Source organism: Thamnophis elegans, chromosome 11, assembly GCF_009769535.1.
Source record: "Thamnophis elegans isolate rThaEle1 chromosome 11, rThaEle1.pri, whole genome shotgun sequence".
Lineage (NCBI taxonomy): Eukaryota > Metazoa > Chordata > Lepidosauria > Squamata > Colubridae > Thamnophis > Thamnophis elegans.
In genome coordinates this window covers 4,527,116-4,554,966 of record NC_045551.1, presented here as the reverse complement: position 1 = coordinate 4,554,966, position 27,851 = coordinate 4,527,116, and the positions used below count along the sequence as shown (strand labels likewise).

The 27,851-nt window shown below is 42.0% G+C and overlaps 1 protein-coding gene across 4 annotated transcripts in view; it reads right to left on the bottom strand.

Annotated features, from left to right (window-relative positions):
* The window catches only part of NIBAN1 (niban apoptosis regulator 1), a 73,372-nt gene that overhangs the window by 42,687 nt on the left and 2,834 nt on the right, over nt 1-27,851 (bottom strand). For 2 of the 4 annotated variants that reach the window (XM_032226584.1, XM_032226585.1), the window contains exon 1: nt 21,767-22,165. In XM_032226584.1, the coding sequence (XP_032082475.1) occupies nt 21,767-21,821 (55 nt within the window). In that variant the 5' untranslated portion in view covers nt 21,822-22,165. Of the gene's footprint in view, nt 1-21,766; nt 22,169-25,151; nt 25,287-27,851 lie in introns of those variants that run through there. The other 2 variants (XM_032226586.1, XM_032226588.1) reach the window with 2 other exon arrangements.

Below are 27,851 nucleotides of genomic sequence, written 5' to 3'. Positions count from 1 at the left end.
CAAACACAACAAGACATAATAGCCAATTAAAGATTTGTTACACCAGAATGTTATCTCATGTCAAAAACATCTGAGAAGCAAACGACTATAAATACAATCGATAGAAGCCATCTTTTAAATTCCGTATATATTTCAAAAGATTGGAGAAATGAACTCTCCGCACCCCACACCCCCAACCCCGTGCCCCCTTACTAGCACATTTCCAAATTTGGTCTTGAATCTCTGGCATGCATATTGCAGTTGTTTAAGGTGAACTGCAGCCAAGATTTTTTTTCCAATTAATGTGTTTGACTTCTCTGCTTGTCCCCAGCTGGGGAGGGAAAGGAAAGCCAAGAACTAAAGGAGGCAAAGATCTCCTTGGAAATCCTGGGAGAGGCATGACAAGGTTCCCAAAGACAGGATCCAGATTGTCATCTCCAGATGCAACTGAATCACGCATGCAGAGGTGGGTTCCTACCAGTTCACACCTATTCGGTAGAACCGGTTTGTCAAATCTACCGAACCGGTTAGAAGAGGTTCCACCAATGGACCCGGAAAGCAGGCCACACCTACAGAAGAGGGTCCAAATTTTTTAAAAACCCACCACTGGTGGGTGTGTGATGTCCCGCAGTTATCTAAGCATTAATAATGATCTAGTAATATTTCCTTATACATTTTAGGGACCTTTCCTTACATAATTGGTGTTTTCTTTCATACTTTTGGATTTCTAATTTCTGTTTCCGTTAGTTGGCAATTGCTAAAACCAATCCCACGTGAAAAAGTATTCAAAGCCTTCTTGATTTTAATTGTCAATTTATTTATTCCTGCCCATTGTAATATTTATTCATTTACACATCTCTGTTTTTCCACTGTTGTGCAAACACAATTCCAGCAGCTGCTAACATGTGTTAAATTAAATATATATTATACTCCCTTTCAAGTAGCCAACAAAATATTTCTGGTTTTAATTCCATATCTTGCTTTATGATTGCTTCTAACCACTAACTTCTGAATAGCTACTTGGACCAACCTAAGTACTAATTCATAATTTCATATCCGGTCACACGGGCGACAAGCCACCCCCATCCGGTCACATGGGCAGCAAGCCACTCCCATCTGGTCACATGGGCAGCAAGCCACTCCCGTCCGGTCACATGGGCAGCAAGCCACTCCCGTCCAGTCACATGGGCGGCAAGCCACTCCCATCCGGTCACATGGGCGGCAAGCCACTCCCACAAAGGAGGCCACACCCAGAGAGTAGGTTCCAACAATTTTTGAAACCCACCACTGTACACATGCTATGGTTTTTAAGCTCTCAAACAAGAACGTTCCCAAATGGTAGAGCGCTTATTCTTCTGCAAAGCACACGCCTATGGAATTCTTCTCCTCATATTGCTCCATTTCTCAAGAAGCATCTATTTCTCAAACACATGTTATGGTCTCCCTGAGCGCTGCAAAATACCAAGAGGGTAAAGGCCTAAAATGCAGACAGACTTTTATTGCTTGTGGTCAAGGATCAGCTTGTGTCTCCACTTCTGCACATAAGATCAGACGCGCTGGTTTTGGCTGCAGTCCAGTCAGCTGAGCATTCGATATCAATCAGTGGGCAGAAAAAGGCAATCAGAAAGTTTCCAAACTTAGAGAAGAGAGGACTGCAAAGGATTATTGCACTGGGACCATGATACAGGTACTCCTTGACTTACAACAGTTTATTTAGTAACCATTCAAAGTTACAATAGCAGTGGGGGGAAAAATGATCGTTTTTCACATGTATGACCGTTGCAACATCCCCACGGTCATGTGATCAAAATCCAGACCCTTGACAACTGACTCGTATTTATGACGATTGCTATGTCCTAGAGCAGTGTTTCTCAACCTTGTCAACTTGAAGATGTCTGGACTTCAACTCCCAGAATTCCCTGGCTGGGGAATTCTGGGAGTTGAAGTCCAGACATCTTCAAGTTGACAAGGTTGAGAAACACTGTCCCAGAGTTATGTCATCGTCTTTTGCAAACTTCCGGCAAGCAAAGTCAACGGGGAAGCCAGATTCACTTAACGACCATGTTACTAAATAACAACTGCAGTGATTTCTTGCCACAGTTAATAATGTGGCACGAAAGGTCATAAATTCACTTTGATGTTTCGCTTAGCAACAGAAATTTGGGGCTCAACTGTGGTCATAAATCAAGGACCATCTGAAGTCTATCAGGATTCAAGTGCAGTAACCCTCGTTCATTTTCGGAACCAGAGAAAAGTTATCAAGTTCAACCATAACTGATGCAAATCCTCTGTGAGACCTCATCAAGATATAAAAGCCTATATATAGTCATCTGCATACACAAAGTGCTTATTAAATATCTTGTTGTCTGTTCACTGTGAGGCCCTTCCTAGGGTTTACATTTGAACATTTCCGTTCCTTGGAAATATCCTAAAGCTAATCCAATTGTTTCCTGATATTTTTCCCCCTTGATCTTCAAACAATGCATGTAAACTGAGATACATACATCCTGTATTTTTCTGGGACTGAATGAAACCAATCCGTTGCCCCTGGAATAAAACACCCTGCTCATTTAAACCTATTTTCTTACCTCTTAAAAAAAAAAAAGTTTATTCGAATGTAAAGCAACACAGTAGCTGCATTTATGCTTTGTCTTCCTAAACCAGAGGTGGGTTCCTACCAGTTCGCACCAGTTCGGTAGAACCGGTTCGTCAAATCTACCGAACCGGTTAGAAGAGGTTCCACCAGTGGACCCGGAAAGCAGGCCACACCTACAGAAGAGCTTCCAAACTTTTTTGAAACCCACCACTGACACACACACACACACACACACACAGACAAACACACAGACTCACACAGAGAGAGAAAGGGAAAGAGAAGAAAGGAAGGAAGGAAGGAAGGAAGGAAGGAAGGAAGGAAGGAAGAAAGAAAGAAAGAAAGAAAGAAAGAAAGAAAGAAAGAAAGAAAGAAAGAGTGAGAGATGAAAGAAAAAAAGGAAAAAGGGACAGAGAGACAAAAGGAGAGAGAGAGAGAGAGAGAGAGAGAGAGAGAGAGAACACATGGCCGGCAAGCCACTCCCACCAGGTCACATGACCGGCAAGCCACTCCCACAAAGGAGGCCACACCCACAGAGTAGGTTCGAAAAATTTTTGAAACCCACCACTGTCCTAAACTAAGCTTTGTTAGCTTTTTGTGAAACAAGTTATAAAATAAATTACAACCATTGGAGTTTATTCAGTGAATCGTGGTTAAACAAGCAACAGCTTCAGAGGTGGGTTACCAATTTCTTTACTACTGGTTTGGGTGGGCTCCCCCGCACGCTCCCCGCTGTGCGCGATACTTCTGCGCACAGGGCAGGTGGGCGGAGCTTCCGGCTACCGCTACTACCAGTTCGGCCGATCTGGGCTGAACTGGCAGCAACGCATCTCCGGACAGCTTAGTAGCTCAGTCATTTAAAACAAGAAGTTGCAGCTGCTTGCAAAATTCAGAACTTCGTACTGCACTGAAATTTTAAACTGATTTCCCATTCCCCACTGACTCACATAGGATATGCACAAAACACACATCTGGGCTCCGATTTCTATAAAGTGCAAACTCATCACCCTTTCCTTTTTGTCATACACACTAGACTGGAAATGCTCCATGTTTAGCAATAGCTCACAAGGCTAAAAAACGTTGCTTCTCCGAGAAAAAGCAAATTTTTGCAGCCACGGGGTTCAGTGAATCCAAACGTCCTCCCCTTTTTTTCAAGGCTTTAAGCAGCAAACCCCAAAATTATAGTCTTCAGAAAACCCCTAGACTATTCCAACAATGTTGGAGGGTGAAGGAGTTCTTTGAATAATTAAAACAGTGGTACTCAAGCCTAGAGGATTTCTGGAGTTTTGAATGTTGGTGTCTTACCACATTTTTAGGGACTTGGAACCTTTGGGGAAACCAGATAATAATTTTGTTTGCTAGAGAAAAAACCTTGAACTTAAATATTTGCATGGCAATTATTTACTCTACTGCTAAATTTAAGTCTTTGCAACATTAACAATGATTTTTACTGTTGCAGCAACCGTTCACCTACAGCGTTATGCGCACATGGTGTAACCATACTGCATTAATTCGCCAACACACATAATAATGGCCATTATATGAAAATCACTTTCAAACAACTCCCTATGATGGCCATCATCAATCCAGGATCCATAGAAGTCACAGTGGTACAAACTCTTATGTGATTCTTAATAGGGTTCTGCTTTTAATTTTAATTTATTTTTTTGATTTTTAAAAATTCAAAACTTTAATTTTGTTTTATACAATTAAATTTATCTGCTCTGGGCTTTGGTCTCTGCTGCAGTTTTTCAGGACTTGCACAAAAGCAGGAACTAATTTTGACAAGAGTTCCTGCTTTGTTTTTCAAAATTTACCATTGGCAGTTATCCTAACAGAATTATTAGTTTTATGCATGGGATGGACATATCAACACTCCATTTATCACTTTATATGTCATAAAAGTTAGAGAGAGAACAGTACAAAAATAAGTGTGATCTGTTTGGGTGCTGCCAATGTCCACTTTAAATATTTTTGGGCATGAAACTTATTCTCAGTCTTGTTAGTAAGGAGGAAGACTACTCCTGCAATCAGTTAAACATTAAAATGTTTAATTCATATCTCAGATCTTGATTGAAGACCATAGTAATAGTAAACTTAAACAGAACTATGAAACTGGAATGGACATTGTGCAAACAGCTGTATATATAAGCTTACCGCAATTTGTTTCTTACTAGATGAATTGCAATTATTTGCATTTGTAAAGATATCTGTTTTCTGTTTATACATAAGTGTTTATAGTTCCGTATTTCCACACTTTACACCTTTTCAACCAAAACCTCAATGTCAAAAATCTTAAATTTCTTCAGTTCTTTGCGAAAATGGAGAAACCACTTGAAAGTAAATGGAGTTCTATCTCTGGCAAATTGTGAATCAATGTTGTGATTAATAAAATGGGATCTTGGTCTTCAGCCAGTGCAAATAAAGATAAGGGAAGAAATTATATGTTGCCTGTTCAGCTCATGTTAACTTCTACTATCTTTTTATTTTATTTTTTTAGAATGTTAGTTCTCTCTTCGCCCTTCGTAACGGTTGAGCAGCCGTTGATGGATATTTAATTCTGAGCAAAGCCGCATTAAAATTGTACTGTACATTTCTCAATTTGGTTTGCCCTCTTAGGGAAAGTTCTCATGGCTGGCTGCAGAAAGTAGACATTAACGCTGATGATTTAACTCTGATAAGCGGTACTAAGGCAGCGTGCGCATTTTGGTGGCTAATGACATGAGAACTGCCCATCCCTGGTTTGCTTAGTGAGATACATAAACTTGGTTTCCTAATTTGTTTATTTTATTTACTTATTTGTTCAATTTCTATGGGCGCCCATCTCAGACAATGACACTTGATCTTGCATTTAGTATGTGTTAGCTTCTTCGTTCTTGATACATTTCAACTTGAAGGATCTGTTTGGAGTTATTAAGTAGCATTTAGTTTTATATCGGCCTAGGTATTATTGCGGTCTTAAGGATTCTGAGTGAAGCTTGTTTTAGAGTTGCCTGCAACTGCATATAAGTGTCGTTGCATACCTAAACTGTGAAGGGTTGTGTTCTGTCCCCCCTTGATAGGATCTTCAAACATCCGTTTGAAGTACTGTCAAAAGCCCTGGAAGTCATCCAACAAAGGGCTCGGCTGAGTTAACAAGGGGGTAGCCCAACGGGCAGCTGTGCCTGAGAGCAAACTGATAATGAATCCCACCTTCGTCCGGTCAGTGGGAAAGTCCTCCGCTCTCAAACTCAGGAACAGCTGGCATTGTCCCAGAAACGCGGCAAACATGGCCAGACTCCCATCATATTTATCTGGCATGGCTACTGGGCACTTCCTCCTTGGCTGGGGGGTGGTGGTGTTTGCAGCTCTCCGCAGCTGTGTAATTTGGTCCGACAACATCACGATCTGTTGGGCCATTTGCCTATTTTCAGCAATTAATTGCTCCATAATTAATCAAATGGAGGCTTGTCAGGCAGAAGTCAATCTGTTCTGCCCCCCCCCCTTCTCCGCTCGTTCAAAGATGACAGGCAGACAGATTTAAAAGGAAAGAACTTTATCAGCCTCGGCTCAGACTGGCTGCGAGCCCAAAATAAACATAGATAAAGTCTCTTTCAAACAAGGGTTACGCAGCTGAATGCAGAAACAAAACTCTTACAAAACAAATCACTTCTCCAAGTGTCTCCTTGAATCAGGGTTACAGAAAGCAAAGCACTTATCCAAGTGTCTCTCACAAACAAACCACGACCGACGAATGATGAACGTTGACTCCTGCAACCAGGGCGTGGCACCATCCGTCCTTTTATCACCAGAAGACGACATTAACGAGCCCCAGCTGCATTGTTAATCTTGCATCCCGACTCAACTCACAGCAAACTTCTGCTGAGTCACAACAGGTTGATAGATTAGTATAAGTTACAGATGGCTGCTAATGGGATGACATGCACACCTCCCAAATCCCAACTGTAGGTTGCGCAGAAGAATGCACCGTGCATGCTGATTGGTTGATCCAACTTCCCTTCTGTTTGAGTGTCCCCTAACCAGAAAGTTAAATTTGCAGAAATATGAATGGAACAGCTATTTAACTGTCCTCCAATGCCAGACCTATGTTCCCTGATGTGCATTGCCAAGGAATTCTGCTTGACCCTTTTACTGTCACATACTCCAAAAGTGACTAGTTGAAAAAGAGCAGCAGAATCAGACAATGCTATCGCACGAAAGCTAGAAATAGGGCTGAATAAATCTTATTATATAAATTATGTCTCATGGCACCACTGGAGGAAATTTCCGATGGCCAATTTTCTTAGGCTGTTATTTCCAATGTTCTGGATATTTAACATTAACAAAACGTACTAAAGAAGAAATTCTAATAACCATAATGATAGAGCTTTAGATTTTTGGCATTCCGCTGTTATTGTAACAGGAAAACAGCCTTAGCCACAACAGCTGGAAAAGTCATTGGATGGGGGGGGGTTGTTTTGTTTTGAGGGAGAATCAGACTGGCTTGCATATTTCCATTCTCATATACAATAATGCAATAGTAGAGTTGGAAGGGACCTTGGAGGTCTTCTAGTCCTGCCTAGGCAGGAAACCCTATACCGTTCCAGACAAATGGCTATCCAGCATCTTTTTAAAGACTTCCAGTGTTGGGGCATTCACAACTTCTGAAGGCAAGTTGTTCCACTGATTAATTGTTCTAACTGTCCGGAAATTTCTCCTTAGTTCTAAGTTGCTTCTCTCCTTGATTAGTTTCCACCCATTGCTGCTTGTTCTACCCTCAGGTGCCTTGGAGAAAAGTTTGACTCCCTCTTCTTTGTGGCAACCCCTGAGAAATTGGAACACTGCTATCATGCCTCCCCTAGTCCTTGATATAGTAAATTAAAATAGTGATTGCAGATAAGAGTTCTAACCCATTTCTAAAAACATGTCAGGCAAAGCATCTGATAAATCAACTATAGTTCTCTCTCGTTTTCATGTCTACAACAGAAACTGAAAACCAAATACTGCTGCTTTTAAAAATTCAATATTAAATCAAAGGATGCATTCCACATCATAAGTAGTTTAGCTCTTATTGTTGTCGTTCAGTCATTAAGTCATATCCGATTCCATGGACCATAGCATCAGAGGCAGGTTCCTACCAGTTCGCACCTATTCGGTAGAACCGGTTCGTCAAATCTACCGAACCGGTTAGAAGAGGTTCCACCAGTGGACCCGGAAAGCAGGCCACACCTACAGAAGAGGTTCCAAAATGTTTTGAAACCCACCACTGGTCCTTGGATATGATTATTCTACACTATCATGCTCCTATTTATAAAACTCAGTGCCTCTGTGAAAGGTAAGGATGACTACTGCGTTTGTGGTGCAATCAGAACATTGCGTGTGTTGAAGTTGTTTTAACGCAAACCAAAGATGCCTTTTAAAAAACAAGTTTACATCCTATTCTTATGCATGCCAGTGCTGTGTGTGAAATAATTTAAGGTGGTTCTGACAAGTGTCGTCGGCATCTTCATATCCGGTCACATGAGCGGCAAGCCACTCCCATCCAGTCACATGGGCGGCAAGCCACTCCCACAAAGGAGGCCACACCCACAGAGTAGGTTCGAACAATTTTTGAAACCCACCACTGCATAGCATGCCAGGATCCCCTATCGTCCTCTGTTTCTTAGCTCTTGTACTGCTATACAACAATGTTAAGTCTCCAAAACGTTAGTCACACTAGCCATGTATTTATTTTGGATTTAGCGCTTAAGAATATGTGTATGCACATTCCTTTCATTTTACAAATACGGAGTTGGTGCTTCCTACATTTTCTAGAATAACTAATCTATATTGATTCTTATATTGGTGAAATAGAATGGATGGCTTTCATTTGGATGCTCTATAATAAATTTCAATGCCCCCAAAAATGGGATCAAAAGTTCTTTTGAATCTGAAAATACTATAACTGGGACAGAGCCCTTGTTAAGCAGTTGGATGCTTTTCTATCAATGCAACTAAACACCTGCCAATGTTGACTCTTACAGGAAAAACAGAGCATTTCAGTTGGCCACATTTCCTGTTACTTAAATATAAGGCCCACAAAGAGGAAAGCAAGACCTTAATCCTTTTTAGGCTGCAAGACCTTACTTGAGTTACCGAATAACAATTTTAACTCATAAGGGTGTATTTAGCTTGTTTACAACCAACTTGTATCCAAGCACAGTTTTTGAAATGATTCATGGTCGAGATGGTTAGGGCATATATGAAAACACACCGCATTTCCCTTCATACAGCTAGGCAACCAAAAGAAGCAGGAAGAAAACAACAGTATAAAAGGAATATATATCTGGAGAACAAATTAGTGACCTCCACACTTTCTTTCGTTTTTCTTTTCTTTTTTCTTCTTTTAACATGTATGTGTTTTACACATGTATGTGTAAAACACATACATGTTTGTTAAACATGTATGTTGGACACAGTGTAACCGTCCTGCAATGTCTTTGCCATATATACTAAAATATAATGTTAAATATCATAACCACCATGCTTATGTACAATTCGTCTATTCCAGAGGTGAGTTCTTACCAGTTTGCACCTATTTGGTAGAACCGGTTCATCAAATCTCCCGAACCGGTTAGAAGAGGTTCCACCAGTGGACCCGGAAAGCAGGCCACACCTACAGAAGAGGTTCCAACATTTTTTGAAACCCACCACTGCCCCCCACACAAAGACAGACAGACTGACACACACAGAGAGAGAGAGAGAGAGAGAGAGAGAGAAAGAGAAAGAGAAAGGAAGAAATAAAGAAAAAAAGAAAAAAAAGAAAGAAAAAGAGTGAGAGAGAGATGAAAGAAAAAAATAAAAAAGGGACAGAGACAAAAGAAAGGAAAAAGAGAGAGAGAGAGAGAGAGAGAGAGAGAGAGAGAGAGAGAGGGAGAGAGAGAGAGAGAGAACACATGGCTGGCAAGCCATTCCCACAAAGGAGGCCACACCCACAGAGTAGGTTCCAAAAATTTTTGAAACCCACCACTGGACTCTATTCAGTATTGACAAATATAAAGATAATGTATCAGACTTCCATCCATGTTACTTGGTTCTTGCCTTACACATTTTTCACTGTTATAATTTCATATATAATTCTAATCTCCATTCTGTAAATCTTAGCCATTAGCCCCCCCCCCCCCCATGACTTCCACACTTTCTGAAACCATTCTGGACACTCCTAGACAAGGTCCGCTAAGATTTCAGGATAAATAAAAGTCAATTTAAAATTAAAAAGCTAAAATCCTTAATTTGACAAATCACCCAAGATTTCATCATGCTTGCATGCCAATGCATGTTAGAATGCCACTTTGTAAAGTTCCGGAAACAGAAGGATTGAAAACCCAAAGACACTGGCATGCATAAGAATAGGATGTAAACTTGTTTTTTAAAAGGCATCTTTGGTTTGCGTTAAAACAACTTCAACACATGCAACGTTCTGATTGCACCACAAACGCAGTAGTCATCCTTGCCTTTCACAGAGGCACTGAGTCTTATAAATATGAGCATGATAGTGTAGAATAATCATATCCAAGGACCAGTGGTGGGTTTCAAACAAATTTTGGAACCTCTTCTGTAGGTGTGGCCTGCTTTCCGGGTCCACTGGTGGAACCTCTTCTAACCGGTTCGGTAGATTTGACGAACTGGTTCTACTGAACTGGTGCGAACCGGTAGGAACCCACCTCTGTGTCATCTGCAAATTTGATGACTTCCCCTTTTACTCATCATTTGTGAAGATATTGAAGAGTACTGGGCCTAAGATGGAAACTTGTGGTACCCCACTGCTTACTTCCCTCCATGTAGATGTAGTACCACTAAGGACTGTTTACTCATTCAATACGGTTTGTCAGCCAGTTACAAATCCATCTGGTGGTGATGCTGTCTATCCCACATTTTTCTAGCTTACCAAGAAGTAAGTTGTGGTCTACTTTGTCAAATGCCTTGCTGAAGTCTAAATATACTATGTCCATAGCCTTTTGCTGGTCTACTAATTTAGTTACTTTGCCAAAGAATGAAATAAGACAGTTTAAGTTCATAGCTTCAGCCCAATTCCAGCAACAGCTGAATTATCAGCAGAATGATTCTGATCATAATTCACAGAGTTACTTAAACCAGTGTTTCTCAACCTTGACAACTTGAAGATGTCCGGACTTCAACTCCCAGAATTCCCCAGCCAGCATTCTGGCTGGGGAATTCTGGGAGTTGAAGTCCGGACATCTTCAAGTTGCCAAGGTTGAGAAACACTGACCTAAACTGAACAGCCTTGAAATGAGAATAGATCATTTCTAAATATATATTTTAGTGATGGGCTTCTGAGGCTGCATAATTCAGACTAACCTCTCAATCCAAAACACCCCGCACATATTAACTTTAAGTATTCTTGTAAATTCAATCGTTTCCCCACTTCTACCAATGCAGAGTATGATAAAGTTCGTAAAACTTTAACATATAGGTTTAGGTTTATTAGATTTATATGCCGCCCTTCTCCCAAGGACTCAGGGCAGCGTGCAACATTAAAAGAAACACATAATACAAAAGTTAAAAAAAAATTAAATAGAATATCCCAAACTCAATTAAAATTGACAATGACATTTTTTTAAAAAAAGAATTCAAATTAAAATTAACAGTGATCAATAATTTGTTTTGTTTTGTTCAGGCCAGGCTGGCTTGCTTGCTGGAAAAACCAACTTTTATAGCATGTTTTAAGCTGCAATAATGTTATCCTGTTTTCTCAAAAAAAAAATTGCCATTGTTGCATTAAAATTTCAGAGCCAATCAACCCCGCAGCACATATATCTATTTTGAATTTCTTTTGACTTCTTCAGAGTAAGTTAATTATTATTTATTTACATCTTTAGGATTATAGGCGATTTCAATAAACAGTTGATAATCTCAAGGAGAGCCTTAAAAGTACGATTTCTAAAATAGATAATGCAAGTTAAAATTCCTCACAGGAAGAAAAACTTTGGTTTGTAGGGTTTCCCCTCATCCCAGATGCATCTTATAACCCTTGATTTTTCAAACTGCATTTTAAAAAAATGTCTTCGCTTTGCAAATCTTATTTAAAAACCCCTGCAAAGCTTATTTTTTTCTATGAAACACTCTGGATAGTAACGATTAAAAGAGAAGTTGAAAATCTTTGCTTCTGCTTCTTATCCAATATTTATCCAGAAAAGGAACTTTCTGCTTAAATTTGGTGGCAGAAGATCCAACAGAATAAAGACAGTTCATTTCTGCTAGATTTATTTAATTTCTTTTGAGAATTTCTTGCAGATAGACATTCGGGAGAGAGGCATCTTAAGAGAGTGGAAAATTGCTTCTCCCTAACCTAGCATTTTATCTGCTGTTGTAATTTAAGGATTATGGTTTCCTCCGAAGTCTAAATTACAGGAGACTTACAGCTTGCCCCAAGTTTTCTGATAATACATGAATAAGATCAGATACACTGGTGTTTTTTTTTCCTGTCAGCAAACAAACTGCTCCTTTCTGTAATATAGAATGCTTCTAGTGTACTTTTTAAAAAATAGAATACTCATCATTGTGATGGGACACGTATCCAGAATGCAGCCGCGCGAGCGATCGTGGGTGCACCTCGGTTCACCCACGTCACACCTATCCTCCGCGAGCTGCACTGGCTGCCTATTGGTCTTCGGATACGCTTCAAGGCGCTAGTCGTCACTTATAAAGCCCTTCATAGTATTGGACCTGGGTACTTGAGAGACCGCCTGCTGCCAATTACCTCCAATAGACCGATCAGATCCCACAGATTAGGCCTCCTCCGAATTCCATCCGCCAGCCAGTGTCGACTGGCGACTACCCGGAGGAGAGCCTTCTCTGTGGCTGCTCCGATCCTCTGGAACGAGCTCCCCGTGGAGATTCGAACCCTCACCACCCTCCAGGCCTTCCGCAAAGCCCTTAAAACCTGGCTGTTCCGACAGGCCTGGGGCTAAAGAGCTTTTGCCCCCCTCCTCGAATGGTATGGTTGTTGTGTGTTTTTAAATTGTGTATTTATGTTCGTCTTTTTATCCCCTGTCTGTACCCCCTTCCCTGACTAAATTGTGAGCCGCCCTGAGTCCCCCTCGGGGAAAAGGGCGGCATATAAATGAAATAAATCCTAATCCTAATCTGCGTGTCCCGCCCTCTCTTGTCAATCAGGCAGGGTCTTGTTTGATTGGTCCGTTCGCGTGTTGTTTAGACGGGAGATTTGGAAGGTTCCTATTGGTTAGCGCGCTGACCGCTCGGGGTATAAAAGGGCTGTCAGAGCGTTTGTTCGTGTTCCTGTCCAGTTACTGTTCTAATAAAGCTGTTGTGTTAGCACTGAGCCTCGTCATTACCTCGGGAGCCCGAGTTCAAAATAGAGACCAGCCTTTGTGTTTCACACAGATACACATTACTGTACAACAGTGGTGGGTTTCAAAAATTGTTGGAACCTACCCTGTGGGTGTGGCCTCCTTTGTGGGAGTGGCTTGCCACCCATGTGACCGGATGGGAGTGGCTTGCCGCCCATGTGACCGGATATGAAATTATGAATTAGTACTTAGGTCGGTCCAAGTAGCTATTCAGAAGTTAGTGGTTAGAAGCAATCATAAAGCAAGATATGGAATTAAATTTTTGTTTGCTACTTGAAAGGGAGTATAATATATATGTAATTTGACACATGTTAGCAGCTGCTGGAATTGTGTTTGCACAACAGTGGAAAAACAGAGATATCTAAATGAATAAATATTACAATGTGCAGGAATAAATAAATTGACAATTAAAATCAAGAAGGCTTTGAATACTTTTTCACATGGGATTGGGGTGTACCACCTGCAACCCACCACTTAAGTGGTCTGTAAAACAATCCAGTTTAACGTGCTGTGCAAAGCGGTCAGTTATAGGTTAATGATGGTTAAACAATGGCTTAGCTCCATGTGTGAACCCAACATAACAGGATTTCAAACATCAACTGCTCAGACATGACTTTTGACACTGCCCATGTAGGTATCCCTCACTTTCTTTTCAAGTAAATAGAAGCAGCACATGGTAAGGAAGGACTGACTAAAGAAGAAATGAGCTTAAATATTTTATTTAAATGTTTATATTTAATATAGGAAAGCTGAATTGGAGGGGGGGGGACCTGAAAGGTGCCAAAATGTAAGAATCAGTCTGGTATTAAACAGATGTGGAGTAAAAACTATATTTCCTCCAGTATGTAATAATGGGACATGTCTACCATTTTTATTGTTCTGGTTCTGTAAATATTTGAGGACTTCATATTATATATTACTCTTCACTATCATATGTACTGATCTCTGAAATTCAGCATACCGAGATAAACTCAGCTCCCAATCAAAGCTGAAAAGGCACAATGTGTTACATACATTAGAAGGCAAAAAAATGTAATCAACATGTATTCCACTGCAGAGCTTTGCTTCCTAAAAGCCAGAATGAATTAAGACAACTGATTGAAAATGTTTTCCTTTCCCTCAGGAGTGCTCTGCATGGATTTTTACTATTGGAATCATACAACGAGAGAGCCAACAGGTGTATTAAGAGATAATTTACCAAACTTGGTGTCCTGGGGGCGGTGCTCATCTTTGTTTCAAAGCCGAAGAGCCAGCGCTGTCCGAAGACGTCTCCGTGGTCATGTGGCTGACATGACTAAACGCCGAAGGCGCATGGAACGCTGTTACCCTCCCACTAAAGGTGGTCCCTATTTTTCTACTTGCATTTTTTACGTGCTTTCGAACTGCTAGGTTGGCAGAAGCTGGGACAAGTAACGGTAGCTCACTCTGTTATGCAGCACTAGGGATTCGAACCGCTGAACTTCCGACCTTTCTGATCGACAAATAAGTAAATGGATTTACTTAGAATGAAGTGGTGCTAATTTGAGATCCTATTCTAAGCACCCATTTAAAAGCAAGCACAAATTGTGTGTGTGTGTTTGATTTCTGTACATACGGTAGATTATAAAGATTGGCACCGTCTCCGGATTTCAGATCAGCCTCTTCACCATCTTGAGTCCACAGACAACAGAACTCTGCTTTTGATGGTCAAAATACTTTACGTTTCTTTCACAAAATGTTCAGCTTTGTTCCTTGCCAAAACTATACAGTAACACATCCCTTTGCTTACAGGCAAAATAACCTGGAACTCATCTGAACAGTGCTAGAGACATTTTAAAGAAATGGGTCACATTATCTGGTGACAGTTTAGTAGTCCAAGAGGTCAGAATTATTTTCTTAGTCACAACATATGTGACTAAGCCCTTCATGGTATTGGACCTGGGTACTTGAGAGACCGCCTGCTGCCAATTACCTCCCAAAGACCCATTAGATCCCACAGATTAGGCCTCCTCCGGGTTCCATCTACTGGCCAATGTCATCTGGCTACTACCCGGGGGAGGGCCTTCTCTGTGGCAGCTCCGGCCCTCTGGAACGAGCTCCCCGCAGAGATTCGGACCCTCACCTCTCTCCAGGCCTTCCGAAAAGCCGTTAAAACCTGGCTGTGTCGGCAGGCCTGGGGTTGATGAGTTCCCTTCCCCTCTCGACCTGCGTGTCTGTTGGTTGTTTTAAATGCTTGTATTTGTAGTTCTTGTGTTTCCCTTCCCCTCTTGGGTTTGTGAGCCGCCCTGAGTCCCGCTGGGAATAGGGCGGCATATAAATAAAACAAAACCTAAACCTAAACCTATATGAAGCCTAGATGTGTAAAGTGAAAAATATATTTAAGTGTTCTTTGCATTGTGGGGCATGGATCTATGCAAAGCATGAATAGCTCCACAAATGCCTTCACTAGTATTTTGTCCTCTTCAATGACTATTGACTGAATTGGCATGCTTTGATCACAAATTGTTGAAACACCCAGTGACTCAGGAGGAGGACTCAAATGGGGATTAGCCTTGAATCACTGAGCAGCCACAAAAGATCCAGGACTGACACCCCCCCAAAGCTCCATGGGACATTATCCATCTGTTCCCAAGGAAAGGCCAGCAGCCTTGGGAGATTCCTGTATTATAGGCAGAATGCAATGAAATTGTCAGCGTAAACTGTGGATCTGGTGGCTTGCTGCTGAAAACAAATCTATCCCTATATTACAGATTCTATTCAGAACAAGTTACATATGAGGGAAAACTAAATGTAAATTTAAATTTATTCATTACCGCCCTGAGGACAGAGAGAAATAAGGTATTGAATAGAAGTACTACATTCCTCTATACAGTATGTACATTATACAGTATGTGTATAAATACTTGTACACATGTATAAAAAGGAAAAAAAAAACTATTCTCACTATGACTTCATTGTATTTCTTATGAACTGACTGAGGTTCAGCTACATCGGCCAATTAGTTGCTGTAAACATCTATTTTCGTACACTGTAAGCCAAACTCAGCCAGAGTACAAGTATCATTGTCCATTAATTTAGCAATAGCAATAGCAATAGCAGTTAGACTTATATACCGCTTCATAGGGCTTTCAGCCCTCTCTAAGCGGTTTACAGAGTCAGCATATTGCTCCCAACAACAATCCGGGTCCCCATTTTACCCACCTCGGAAGGATGGAAGGCTGAGTCAACCCTGAGCCGGTGAGATTAGAACCGCTGAACTGCAGAACTGCAGTCAGCTGAAGTAGCCTGCAGTGCTGCATTTAACCACTGCGCCACCTCGGCTCTTGGTTTAATAATGGCTAGCAAGTAGAAAGACACAATTTAGAAAAATTAAGCAGTTTTGAGCTGGGAGAAACGTGGGATAATACTACTATTTAAACCCAATGAATATAAAGAGATGACTGTGGAATGGAGTTAATTCAATGGGGCCTAAAGTTAACGATTTAAATAGCTGTAAAATTACCCCTAAGATGGACTGGTTATCACATTTAATCTATTAAATGTGATTTGTGCAAGAGTTTATCTTTCTCCTGTCCTGATCTCTTTCCCTACACATTTGTATCATTATCCCACCAACGTATTGTGCCGAATAGGTACACTCCCCTATAATGACTCCTCCAAAGCAGTGTGTATAAATATAATCATATCTGTGCAAAATAAGTTATTCAAATCTCCCCTTTTTACATAATTGATATAAGTGGCATAATTTATATAATAGAGGTATGCAAAAAAAGATGAGAAGTTCTATTGTACTTAGCTGTCTTCCAGAGTCTTCAGCAAGGTATTTCTATTATGGTGAATACAGTAGCACAGGGGTGAATTGTTGGGTTCTTGGAGTTTCTGAACTTGGTGCTTTTCTTTCAGACATTACATTACTAAGCTGTTCTAACCCCCCTCGTTCCACACCCAAGCACACTCCGAGCCAAAGATAAGTTATGGCATTTAATTAACAGACAGACAGGTCCTTGGCAGCAAACCGGCACAGACAAGCTTGGGCAGCAATAAACACAGATAAGGCTTGGCAGCATTCTAGCCTGCCAAGCTTCTAACAATGTTCTCCGACATTCGATCCTGTGTTGACTTCTGCAAAGAGGGGCGTGTGCACAAGTAGCCTTTTTATAGTCTGGAGAGGAGCCTAATGACCACCAGCTGAGTGCAATTACCTCCTGTAATTGCGTAATTGTTCCTGACGCCTAGTAGCTCTTCGATGGCGTGCATCCAGGAACAACTCACTACTGGTGTCCGGCTCACTCTCCCTTGTCTCCTCCCCACTGGTCCAAGGCTCAAGCGCCTCCTGGTGGCCAACCAGCCTCTCTGCGCCCTGCTCGGAGTCGGAACCCTGTCCAGGGTCCTCCACATCCTCCAGAGCCGACTCATAGGGCCCCTCACTGTCGGAGTCTGGTGGCAGCTCCAACGGCTCCTGCTGGGCCACAACACTAGGCTATGGAACATTTTTAGTGCCTCATCAGATGTCCCTACCCTGGTCATAAAACATCTGCAAAAAAAGCCAACTCAGATAACACCAATAACTGAGCAAACTCAGATAACACCAATTATTTAGGAGCCTAAATAATATTCTAAGGAGACATTTCCTGACAGTTAGAACAATTAATCAGCGGAACGTGCCTCCAGAAATTGTGGGTGCTCCCAACACTGAAGGTATTTAAGAAGAGATTGGACAACCATTTGTTTGAAATGGTTTGAGGTTTCTTGCTTGAGCAGGGGATTGGACAGGGGTCTCCAACCTTGGCAACTTTTAAGACTTGTGGACTTCAACTCCCAGAATTCCTCAGCCAGCTTGCTGAGGAATTCTGGGAGTTGAAGTCCACAAGTCTTAAAGTTGCCAAGGTTGGAGACCCTTGGTCTAGAAGACCTCCAAAATCCCTTCCAACTCTGCTATTCTATTATTCTTAGGGTATTCTTAGGATTTTAGCCTTGCAATTTGCATCATTTCTTGTCTGCATTAAATAATTGATTCCCTCCCCCTTTTTAAAATCTCGCTCCAAATCCTTTGACAGTTTTAAGCGAGGATCACTATCACTATCGTTCACAAGCCTGACCACACTGTTTATCCACAAGTTAATTAATTGTGGAAAATGAAATGATGTAACATTTTATTTTGTCTGCTCCCCTATGTGTTTTCAGTGCAGTCCCTGGTTAATCACCCCCCCCCCCAAACCAGATGTAATAGCCATGATCCGAGATGGCGTAGTGGTTAGAATGCTGTACTGCAGGCCACTTCAGCTGACTGTTATCTGCAGTTCAGTGGTTCAAATCTCACCGGCTCAAGGTTGACTCAGCCTTCCATCCTTCCGAGGTGGGTGAAATGAGGACCCAGACTGTGGGGGCAATATGCTGACTCTGTACACCGCTTAGAGAGGGCTGAAAGCCCTATGAAGCGGTATATAAGTCTAACTGCTATTGCTTTGATATCGATCCCTTTGGGACTCTTAAGAAGACATAACTTACCTCCAAACTGGTCAAATTTAAAGGACTGTTCTAATTAGGTTTTTTCAAATAATGCGTGCACTGAATTTACAATATAGGTAGCCCTCAAACTACAACAGTTCATTTAATGACTGTTTGAAGTTCTAACGGCACTGAAAAAAGTGACTTATGACCCCTTTTCCACACTTATGACCTTTGCAGCATCCCCATGGTCGTGAGATCAAAATTCAAAAGCTTGGCAACTGACTGGCATTTTTGACAGTTGCAGTTTCTGGGATCACGTGATCCCCTTTTGTGATCTTCTGAACAAACGAAGACAGTGGGGAAGCCAGATTCACTTAACGGCCACGTTACTAACTTAACAACTGCAGTGACTCAGGTAACAGCTGTAGAAATAAAGGCCATAACGTTGAGCAGAACTGACTTAACTGTCCCATTTAGCCACAGAAATTCTGGACTCAACTGTGGTCATATGAGCCGAGGTGGCGCAGTGGTTAGAGTGCAGCACTGCAGGCTACTTCAGCTGACTGCAGTTCTGCAGTTCGGCTGTTCAAATCTCACCAGCTCAGAGTTGACTCAGCCTTCCATCCTTCCGAGGTGGGTAAAATGAGGACCCGGATTGTTGTTGGGGGCAACATGCTGACTCTGTAAACCACTTAGAGAGGGCTGAAAGCCCTATGAAGCGGTATATAAGTCTAACTGCTATTGCTATTGCTATAAGTCAAAGATTACCTGTAATTCTAAAATGTAAGAAAAGGAGTGTTATTTTCACATATGCATCTCCATATATACAAAAATCTCTTTCAGCAACTAGGGAGTGAACCAACACAAACTTCTGTCTGTTGTTTGCTAACAGCTATTTCATGAAAGCCTTGTCAAAGGAGATGTTCCAGACTCAGATAATAATCTTAGAAAAATAGTTTAGAATCCCTATCTAGAATTAATTGTGCAATAAGAGTTTCAAATGCTTTTTTTAAAAATAGTTTAGCATGCTCTGCTGGAATTGTAGCAGAATTTATTGGGTGGAGGTTATGCCTCTAAGTTCTTTATGGACCTGATATAATTTATGAGAATGTCAGTTCTTTCGAACGCTCTGAGGTTCAGCAAATCTCTCAGTGGGATTCGTTCAGTTCACCTGCCTTTTAGTAACAGAGATTCCAACTCTGACATCATGTTACAGAATAATTTATAGGAATATGCACCATCCTTATTCGAACTCCTGGACTAGAGATATAAAGCTGTATCTTATCTTATTAGATTCATCTAACTCAATAATCACTAGAAGAGACTCCATGTTTTCTACTCTGTGGGTTTACACAATAATTATAAAGCTAGTTGCGTAAAAAGCATAGTGACAAGACAAATTCAATTGTATAAAGCACAGTGACTACAAGTCCAATTCCCAATAGAACAATCTGAATCACATAAAATCTTAATACTAAGTATAATGATTGCATGTACTTGCTCATCTCAATAAAGTCACGGCATACAAATCAAGAAGAAATGGCGTTTCTGCTACTCCTGTTTTCTTCTAAAGTTATCCGTTTTCTCAAACTCTTTGATTAATTAGGAACATATCCAAGGATTTTGGTGATATCCCTGCATTCAGAGCCACTTAAGGTCTTTCTCTCTCTTTTTGCTTCTCCCAATGTGCTTATGTTTACTTTAAGAGCCTGTGGGATACTTTTTTTCAAATGTTATCGACCTAAGTAGCAGATTCATCTTAAGTCAATAATCAACAAGAGTCCTTTAGATTAGGCCTCCTCTGAATTCCATCCGCCGGCCAATGCCGACTGGCGACTACCCGGAGGAGAGCCTTCTCTGTGGCTGCTCCGACCCTCTGGAACGAACTCCCCGTGGAGATTCGAACCCTCACCACCCTCCAGGCCTTCCGCAAAGCCCTTAAAACCTGGCTGTTCCGACAGGCCTGGGGCTAAAGAGCTGTTGCCCCCGTCTCGAATGGTATGACTGTCGTGTGTTTTAAATTATGCATTGTTATGTTTCGTTTTTTAATTTTTTGTCTGTATCCCGCTTCCCTGGTTTGAGTTGTGAGCCGCCCTGAGTCCCCTTCGGGGGGGGGGGGGAAGGGCGGCATATAAATATAATAAACAAACAAACAAACAATTTGAAATCTAGACAAACTGTTTCTAAAATCACCTTTGAAAAGTTTGGGGACTTTTTTATATGACTGACTAACACCCCCTTCTTCTGTCAAGAAAGCACAAGCAAATTGTTCATCCCAGCTCAAGAAGCTTCTTGGATGAGAAGAGCCGAGGTGGCGCAGTGGTTAGGGTGCTGTACTGCAGGCCACTTCAGCTGACTGTTATCTGCAGTTCAGCGGTTCAAATCTCACCGGCTCAAGGTTGACTCAGCCTTCCATCCTTCCGAGGTGGGTGAAATGAGGACCCAGACTGTGGGGGCGATATGCTGACTCTGTAAACCGCTTAGAGAGGGCTGAAAGCCCTATGAAGCGGTATATAAGTCTAACTGCTATTGCTATTGCTTCAAACTAGAAAATCCAGTTGCCTCTTGAAAAAAATAAAAGCACTTTTGGGGAGAACCATGGCCTGGATATGAAGCAATTTCTTCCTTCATGGGGAGAATACGACAAATGAGAGCTACATTTCCACCATAACAAGCACATTTCCTATTCTCCTGTTTTTTTCCTTCCAGCTGTTACATCCCCTAAATATTATCCCCCAATTTAGCAGCTTCCAGTCAAAACAGCAGCCCTCTTCCCACTTAACTGTACTTTCTATTGTTCCGTCCGAGCAAATCTTTCAAATGCAACGTGTGAACCATTCGTTGACGACCAGTACAGAACTCCCTAACGCTTTTAGCAGTTGGATAGGACTGCGCTACACGTGGCTCGCCCCCGTTGGGCAGCCAGCGCTCAACCCTTCCGTCACATGGAGCAAAAACCCCACCAAGTTCAAAGAGAAATTACCCGCACGTTTACGCGCCTCGGCCGCCACGTAGGCTGTACACGGGTTTCAGTTGTGGGAAAACGCATGGGAAAACGAGGGCCGACAGCTGTTCGTTTGAATGGCAAGGGAGGTGTGACAAGTTGATCTCCACCGGAGCGGGGAAACGCGCGTCCTTCTCGGCGCGCAACATTGAAAGCGCTTGGCAAGTTTGCGCGTTTGCAGGCGACGCAAACCCAGGCGCGCAAGGCCCGCGGTTCCCAAACCCGGTTCGCAAACTTCTCCCCTCCTTGGTAGCCAAAACAGTCCCGTTCCCCCCCGCCAAGAGCGCGCTGGCCCCTTTTCCCCACCGCTTGCCCAAGCTCCTTCTCTCTCTCTCTCTCCATCGACTTTGGCACCGGAGTCGCCACGCGTAAAGGCGCACCGAGGCAAGAGACGCCCGGCGCCTTACCTACCTCGGATGTAGGTGCACTTGCTGTCGTCCAGCAAGCTGGAGCTCGATCCGCCCATCCTGCCGGCTGCAGGGAAGGAACTGATGCGCGGCTGAGCGAAGGGAGCTGGAAGCAGGATGGGTTGCAAGCCAAGCTCTCCTCTCTCCGCGCTCTCCGCTCTCGCCCTCGGGCGCTCCTCTCCGTCACCCGCTCTGCAGCCCAAGTGCAAAACTTCCTCCAGCCCCAGGCACCGCCCGATCAGGCGCCTCCTTCCCCGCTCCTCCTGGCAGAGGGTCAGGCCGCCGAAAGAGCCTCGCTCCGAGCAAGCGAAGAGTAGAAACCGGCTTCCTCCTGGGTCCCTAACTCCAGCTCCCTCTTCCCGGCCTTTTTCTGCAAACGGCAGAACCAAATTCAGGGTCCTCTTGATGGATGCCGAAGGGGAGGCAAGAGGTCTTGGGTTCCTCCCATCGCCAGCCAGGGAGAGATAAATAGAAGAGACTTGTCTTCACTGCGCCTTCAAATAGCAATAGCAGTTAGACTTATATACCGCTTCATAGGGCTTTCAGCCCTCTCTAAGCGGTTTACAGAGTCAGCATATCGCCCCCAACAACAATCCGGGTCCTCATTTTACCCACCTCGGAAGGATGGAAGGCTGAGTCAACCCTGAGCTGGTGAGATTTGAACAGCCGAACTGCAGAACAGCAGTCAGCTGAAGTAGCCTGCAGTGCTGCATTTAACCACTGGGCCACCTGCGTCTTCAAAGAAGACCAGTTGGTGTTGGAGCATCAAGGGCATCACCTGAGCTCTCCACGGGAACATCAACTCTTTCAAACCTCACATCTAACTTGCAGGAGAAAGATATTTCTCTCTCGTGGCTTTTCTGCCTAAAGCAGGGGTAGTCAATCTTTTTATACTTATCATCCACTTTTGTATCTCTGTTAGTAGTAAGAGCCGAGGTGGCGCAGTGGTTAAATGCAGTACTGCAGGCCACTTCAGCTGACTGTTATCTGCAGCTCAGTGGTTCTAATCTCACCGGCTCAAGGTTGACTCAGCCTTCCATCCTTCCGAGGTGGGTGAAATGAGGACCCAGACTGTGGGGCAATATGCTGACTCTGTAAACCGCTTAGAGAGGGCTGAAAGCCCTATGAAGCGGTATATAAGTCTAACTGCTATTGCTATTGCTATTGTTATCTGCAGTTCAGCAGTTCTAATCTCACCGGATCAAGGTTGACTCAGCCTTCCATCCCTCCGAGGTGGGTGAAATGAGGACCCGGATTGTTGGGGGCGATATGCTGACTCTGTAAACCGCTTAGAGAGGGCTGAAAGCCCTATGAAGCGGTATATAAGTCTTAACTGCTATTGCTATTTCTAACCACCCACCGGTTCCACAGTAATGGTGATTTTAAGAAAACCTAATGAAAATGTTTTTAAATAATGCTATGAATTTTTTTTAAAAAAGTCAATTAAATTTTTTAAAAAATTTAATCATGCACGGCAACTTGCACATCAAAAGATACTACAACAACAAGCTAAACTTGCATGGGAAGCAAACCAGTTAAACCATAGGAGCTATCCCCAAAAGCTGACTTTGTTAACGAGAAGACTATTGGGACCAGAAATAAAAACCAGTATAAAAGCCTTTCAAGGACTAACTCCTCTAACTAATCAAGTTCAAGCTTTGGATTCATTCATTATTTGTGGAAAGAAATGCAGTCCTCCAAGAAAAGATGGACCTTCTTCTATTGCATGGCAACATTCAAGAAACCAGTGATCTAACTTTGATTATTATTATTTTTTTGCATTAATTCATTATGCAGCGACCTTGTAACTTTCAACTTTATAACTGTGATAGGAAAAAATTAAGGCATTCATGTATGAATCTCTTTTGAGACCTGTAGAAACTGTAATTTGCAATGTAATGGCAGTTAAAATATACGTAAACTAAACTACCAAAAAAATAAATAAAAAATAAATAAATTTTAAAAAAGGAAAGTGCTTCAGTATCGGACAAAACCCCTACCGCCCGCCATGAAAGCTGGAACGCCCACTAGTGGGCAGTAGGGACCAGATTGGCTACCACTGGCTTAAAGGAAAGGTCTTTTGGCCTCAGATAAGGTCAAGGTTCCCCACATTTGTGCCAGTCGTTCCGACTCTAGGAAGTGGTACTCAAAGCCCTCGTCATGACTGAACGCATGGAATGCTGTTACCTTCCCACCAAGGTGGTCCCTATTTTTCTACTTAGCAATATCAATAGCAGTTAGACTTATATACCTCTTTATAGGGCTTTCAGCCCTCTCTAAGCGGTTTACAGAGTCAGCATATTGCCCCCAACAATCCGGGTCCTCATTTCACCCACCTCGGAAGGATGGAAGGCTGAGTCAACCTTGAGCCGGTGAGATTAGAACCGCCGAACTGCAGATAGCAGTCAGCTGAAGTGGCCTGCAGTACTGCACCCTAACCACTGCGCCACCTCGGCTCTTGTGAAGCAAGTGTGAAGGATCTTTTCTTTTTAATTTTGATGGAGAAACATAAGGATAAAAAGTTGTGGGTTTATTTTATTTATTTACTACTTTTAAAGTAATCTGTTGCCTTGGATTGGGTAGTTGAAATTCTCCAAGGAGGATGAGGGGAAGGGTAAAGGGGAGGAAGGGGAAGGAGAGAAGGGAAAGGAGAGGAGGAAGGAAGGAAGGAGAGAAGAAAGAGAAGAAAGGGGGAAGGAAGGAGGGAAGGAAGGAGGGAAGGAAGCAAGGAGAGAAGGAGAGAAGAAAGGAGGGAAGGAAGGAGAGAAGGAGAGAAGAAAAGAGGGAAGGAAGGAGGGAATGTAGGAGAGAAGGAAGGGGGGAAGGAAGGAGGAAAGGAAAGGGGAAAGGAAGGAGAGGAGGAGAGAAGAAAGGAGGTAAGGAAGGAGGGAAGGAAGCAGGGAAGGAGGAGGGAAGGATAGAAGGAGAGAAGAAAGGGGTGAGGGAAGGGGGAAGGAGGGAGGGAAGGAAGGAGGGAAGGAAGGAGAGTAGGAGAGAAGAAAGGAGGGAAGGAATTGGGAGACACGGGGGGGGAATTTAAATTTAAAAAATTAATTAAAAAAAAAGAAATTATCCCATTTCCATGAACTCTGATTGGCCAGAAAACAAACAAACAAACAAACAAATAAACAAACAAATGTATTTCTTGACCACAAGAGGGAGCTAAGAAAATGCTTAAAACTGAGCTGAAGTCTTCATTAGGGAAGTCTCTGAAAACTTTTTACAGAGAATCACCCATATTATAAATCAATTGGGTACTAAAGATACAAATCATACAGATGATATAAAAAGGAGCAAGAGTTGCAATTAGGTGTAGAAAACTATCAACCCACTGAGATAATTCCAAGCAGCTAATGGAAATAATTTAACTGTAACTTCGGAATACAAACCAGTTTTTATGATGAGGATGGCTTGAATATAACTCTCTCAGCACAATTGAAACAAGAGTTCCAAATAAACTTGCAACTTATAAGAGGTCATGTTCGGGGAACGTTTCTTCATGGATACTAAGAAGGTCGAGAATCCTTTGAGGAAAAAAAAAAGATTTGATAGACATATCAGAGAAGATTTTTATTCCACAAGGAAAAAGCTCCAAGCTAATCTACAACTTTTAATAGAACAACTTTGGGACTCTTTTTTTTTTAAATGGATATTAACAAGATTGAGAATGTCTTGAAGAAAATACTTGATAGACATTCCTGGGAAGAAAAATATTTTATTCTATGGAGACAAGCTGGAGGGATCCGATCCCCGGCCGGATAGGAACCAGGCCACACAGCTGGAGGATTCCTCCTCTTCCTCCCCCTGCTCTTTCTGTTACCTCTTCCTCCTCCTCCTCCTCTTCCTCCTCCTCCTCCTCCTCCTCCTCCTCCTCCTCCTCCTCCTCAGGAACCACAGTCTTGGGCACATAAAGTTTTAAGGAGAAGGCTTGTTTCTGCAGCTTTTGGCAAAAAGGCAAGGTAGAATCAAAGCCAAAAGCAGGTTTTTCACGAATTGATGGGTTCCTCGTAAAGTGAGAGGTTTTCTAAAGATCCTTGAAGCCGTTCAAATATATTCTCCACCCATCCTTCAGAATCTTGATTTCTCTAACGATTTTTGAAGCCATCTCTTCTTTGGAACCGTTCCCCATTTTTTCTTCAGCTTTTGGCAAGAGTTGGATGGCTTGAATTGATAATTCAAGCCATTCCTGTGGTGGTGAGGTATTCTTTGCTAGGCCTTCCACGCCGATATGTTTAAAGAGATATTTTCACCCAGCCGTCGCCTTCCAATTTTTCAGGATGTTCTTTCTGAAATTGTATCAACCCGTCCGGAAGCCAGATACCCAGTGACTCTGTTTCAGGTTAATAAAAAGCTTTGTAGGCTTTTATTAAGCCCATTCTAGCACATTTTTTTTTCTTGACTCTGCAGAGGTCTTCACTTGGAGGTTATCGAAAAATGCCTTAAACCACTGCTTTTTAATATAACTCAGTCCGTGATATTTGTTTTCTTTCAGATGTTGTCACCTTTTCGGTGTAATACCTCCTACACTTGTTTGCCGTAATTTTAACTCTCTAGATGTTCTAGATGTAGCTACCTGGGCCTTCTGCATCGATGGTAAAAATCTATATATGTACAGCAGAGAGACGGGGAGAAGAGGAGGAGGTGGGAGGCAGTGAAATTTAAAGGGAATATCAGCTATGGGAGGATCCAGCCAAGTGAGAAGTTATAGCAAAAGGTAGATAGTAGAAACAGATTGACTTGAAGACACCAAATGTAATATGTATAATATGTCTATATATGTAGAGACGGGGAGAAGTCGGGGGGGGGGGGGGATGAGACAGTGAAATTTAAAGGGAATATCAGCTATGGGAGGATCCAGCGAATGAGAAGTTATAACAAGTGGTAGATAGTATAAACAGTCGGACTTAAAGACACCAAATGTAATATGTATAAAATATCTATATATGTACAGCAGAGAGATGGAGAGAAGGGGGTGTGTGAAGCAGTGAAATTTAAAGGGAATATCAGCTATGGGAGGATCCAGCCAAGTGAGAAGTTATAGCAATAGGTAGATAGTAGAAACAGACTGACTTAAAGACACCAAATGTAATATATGTAATATATAATACATAATACATAATACATAATAATATAGAATATAGAATATAGATGTATGTATGTATGTATGTATGTATGTATGTATGTATGTATGTACGTACGTACCTACGTACAGCAGAGAGACGGGGAGAAGAGGAAGGGAGGGAGGCAGTGAAATTTAAAGGGAATATCAGCTATGGGAGGATCCAGCCAAGTGAGAAGTTATAGCAATAGGTAGATAGTAGAAACAGTCTGACTTAAAGACACCAAATGTAATATATATATAATATATCTATATATGTACAGCAGAGAGACAGGGAGAAGAAGGGGGGGTGTGAAGCAGTGAAATTTAAAGGATTTAGGAATGGGAGGATCCAGAGTGAGAAGTTATAACAAGTGGTAGATAGTAGAAACAGACTGACTTAAAGACACCAAATGTAATATATATATAATATATCTATATATGTACAGCAGAGAGACAGGGAGAAGAAGGGGGGGTGTGAAGCAGTGAAATTTAAAGGATTTAGGAATGGGAGGATCCAGAGTGAGAAGTTATAACAAGTGGTAGATAGTAGAAACAGACTGACTTAAAGACACCAAATGTAATATATATATAATATATCTATATATGTACAGCAGAGAGACAGGGAGAAGAAGGGGGGGTGTGAAGCAGTGAAATTTAAAGGATTTAGGAATGGGAGGATCCAGAGTGAGAAGTTATAACAAGTGGTAGATAGTAGAAACAGACTGACTTAAAGACACCAAATGTAATATATATAATATATCTATATATGTACAGCAGAGAGACAGGGAGAAGAAGGGGGGGTGTGAAGCAGTGAAATTTAAAGGATTTAGGAATGGGAGGATCCAGAGTGAGAAGTTATAACAAGTGGTAGATAGTAGAAACAGACTGACTTAAAGACACCAAATGTAATATATATATAATATATCTATATATGTACAGCAGAGAGACAGGGAGAAGAAGGGGGGGTGTGAAGCAGTGAAATTTAAAG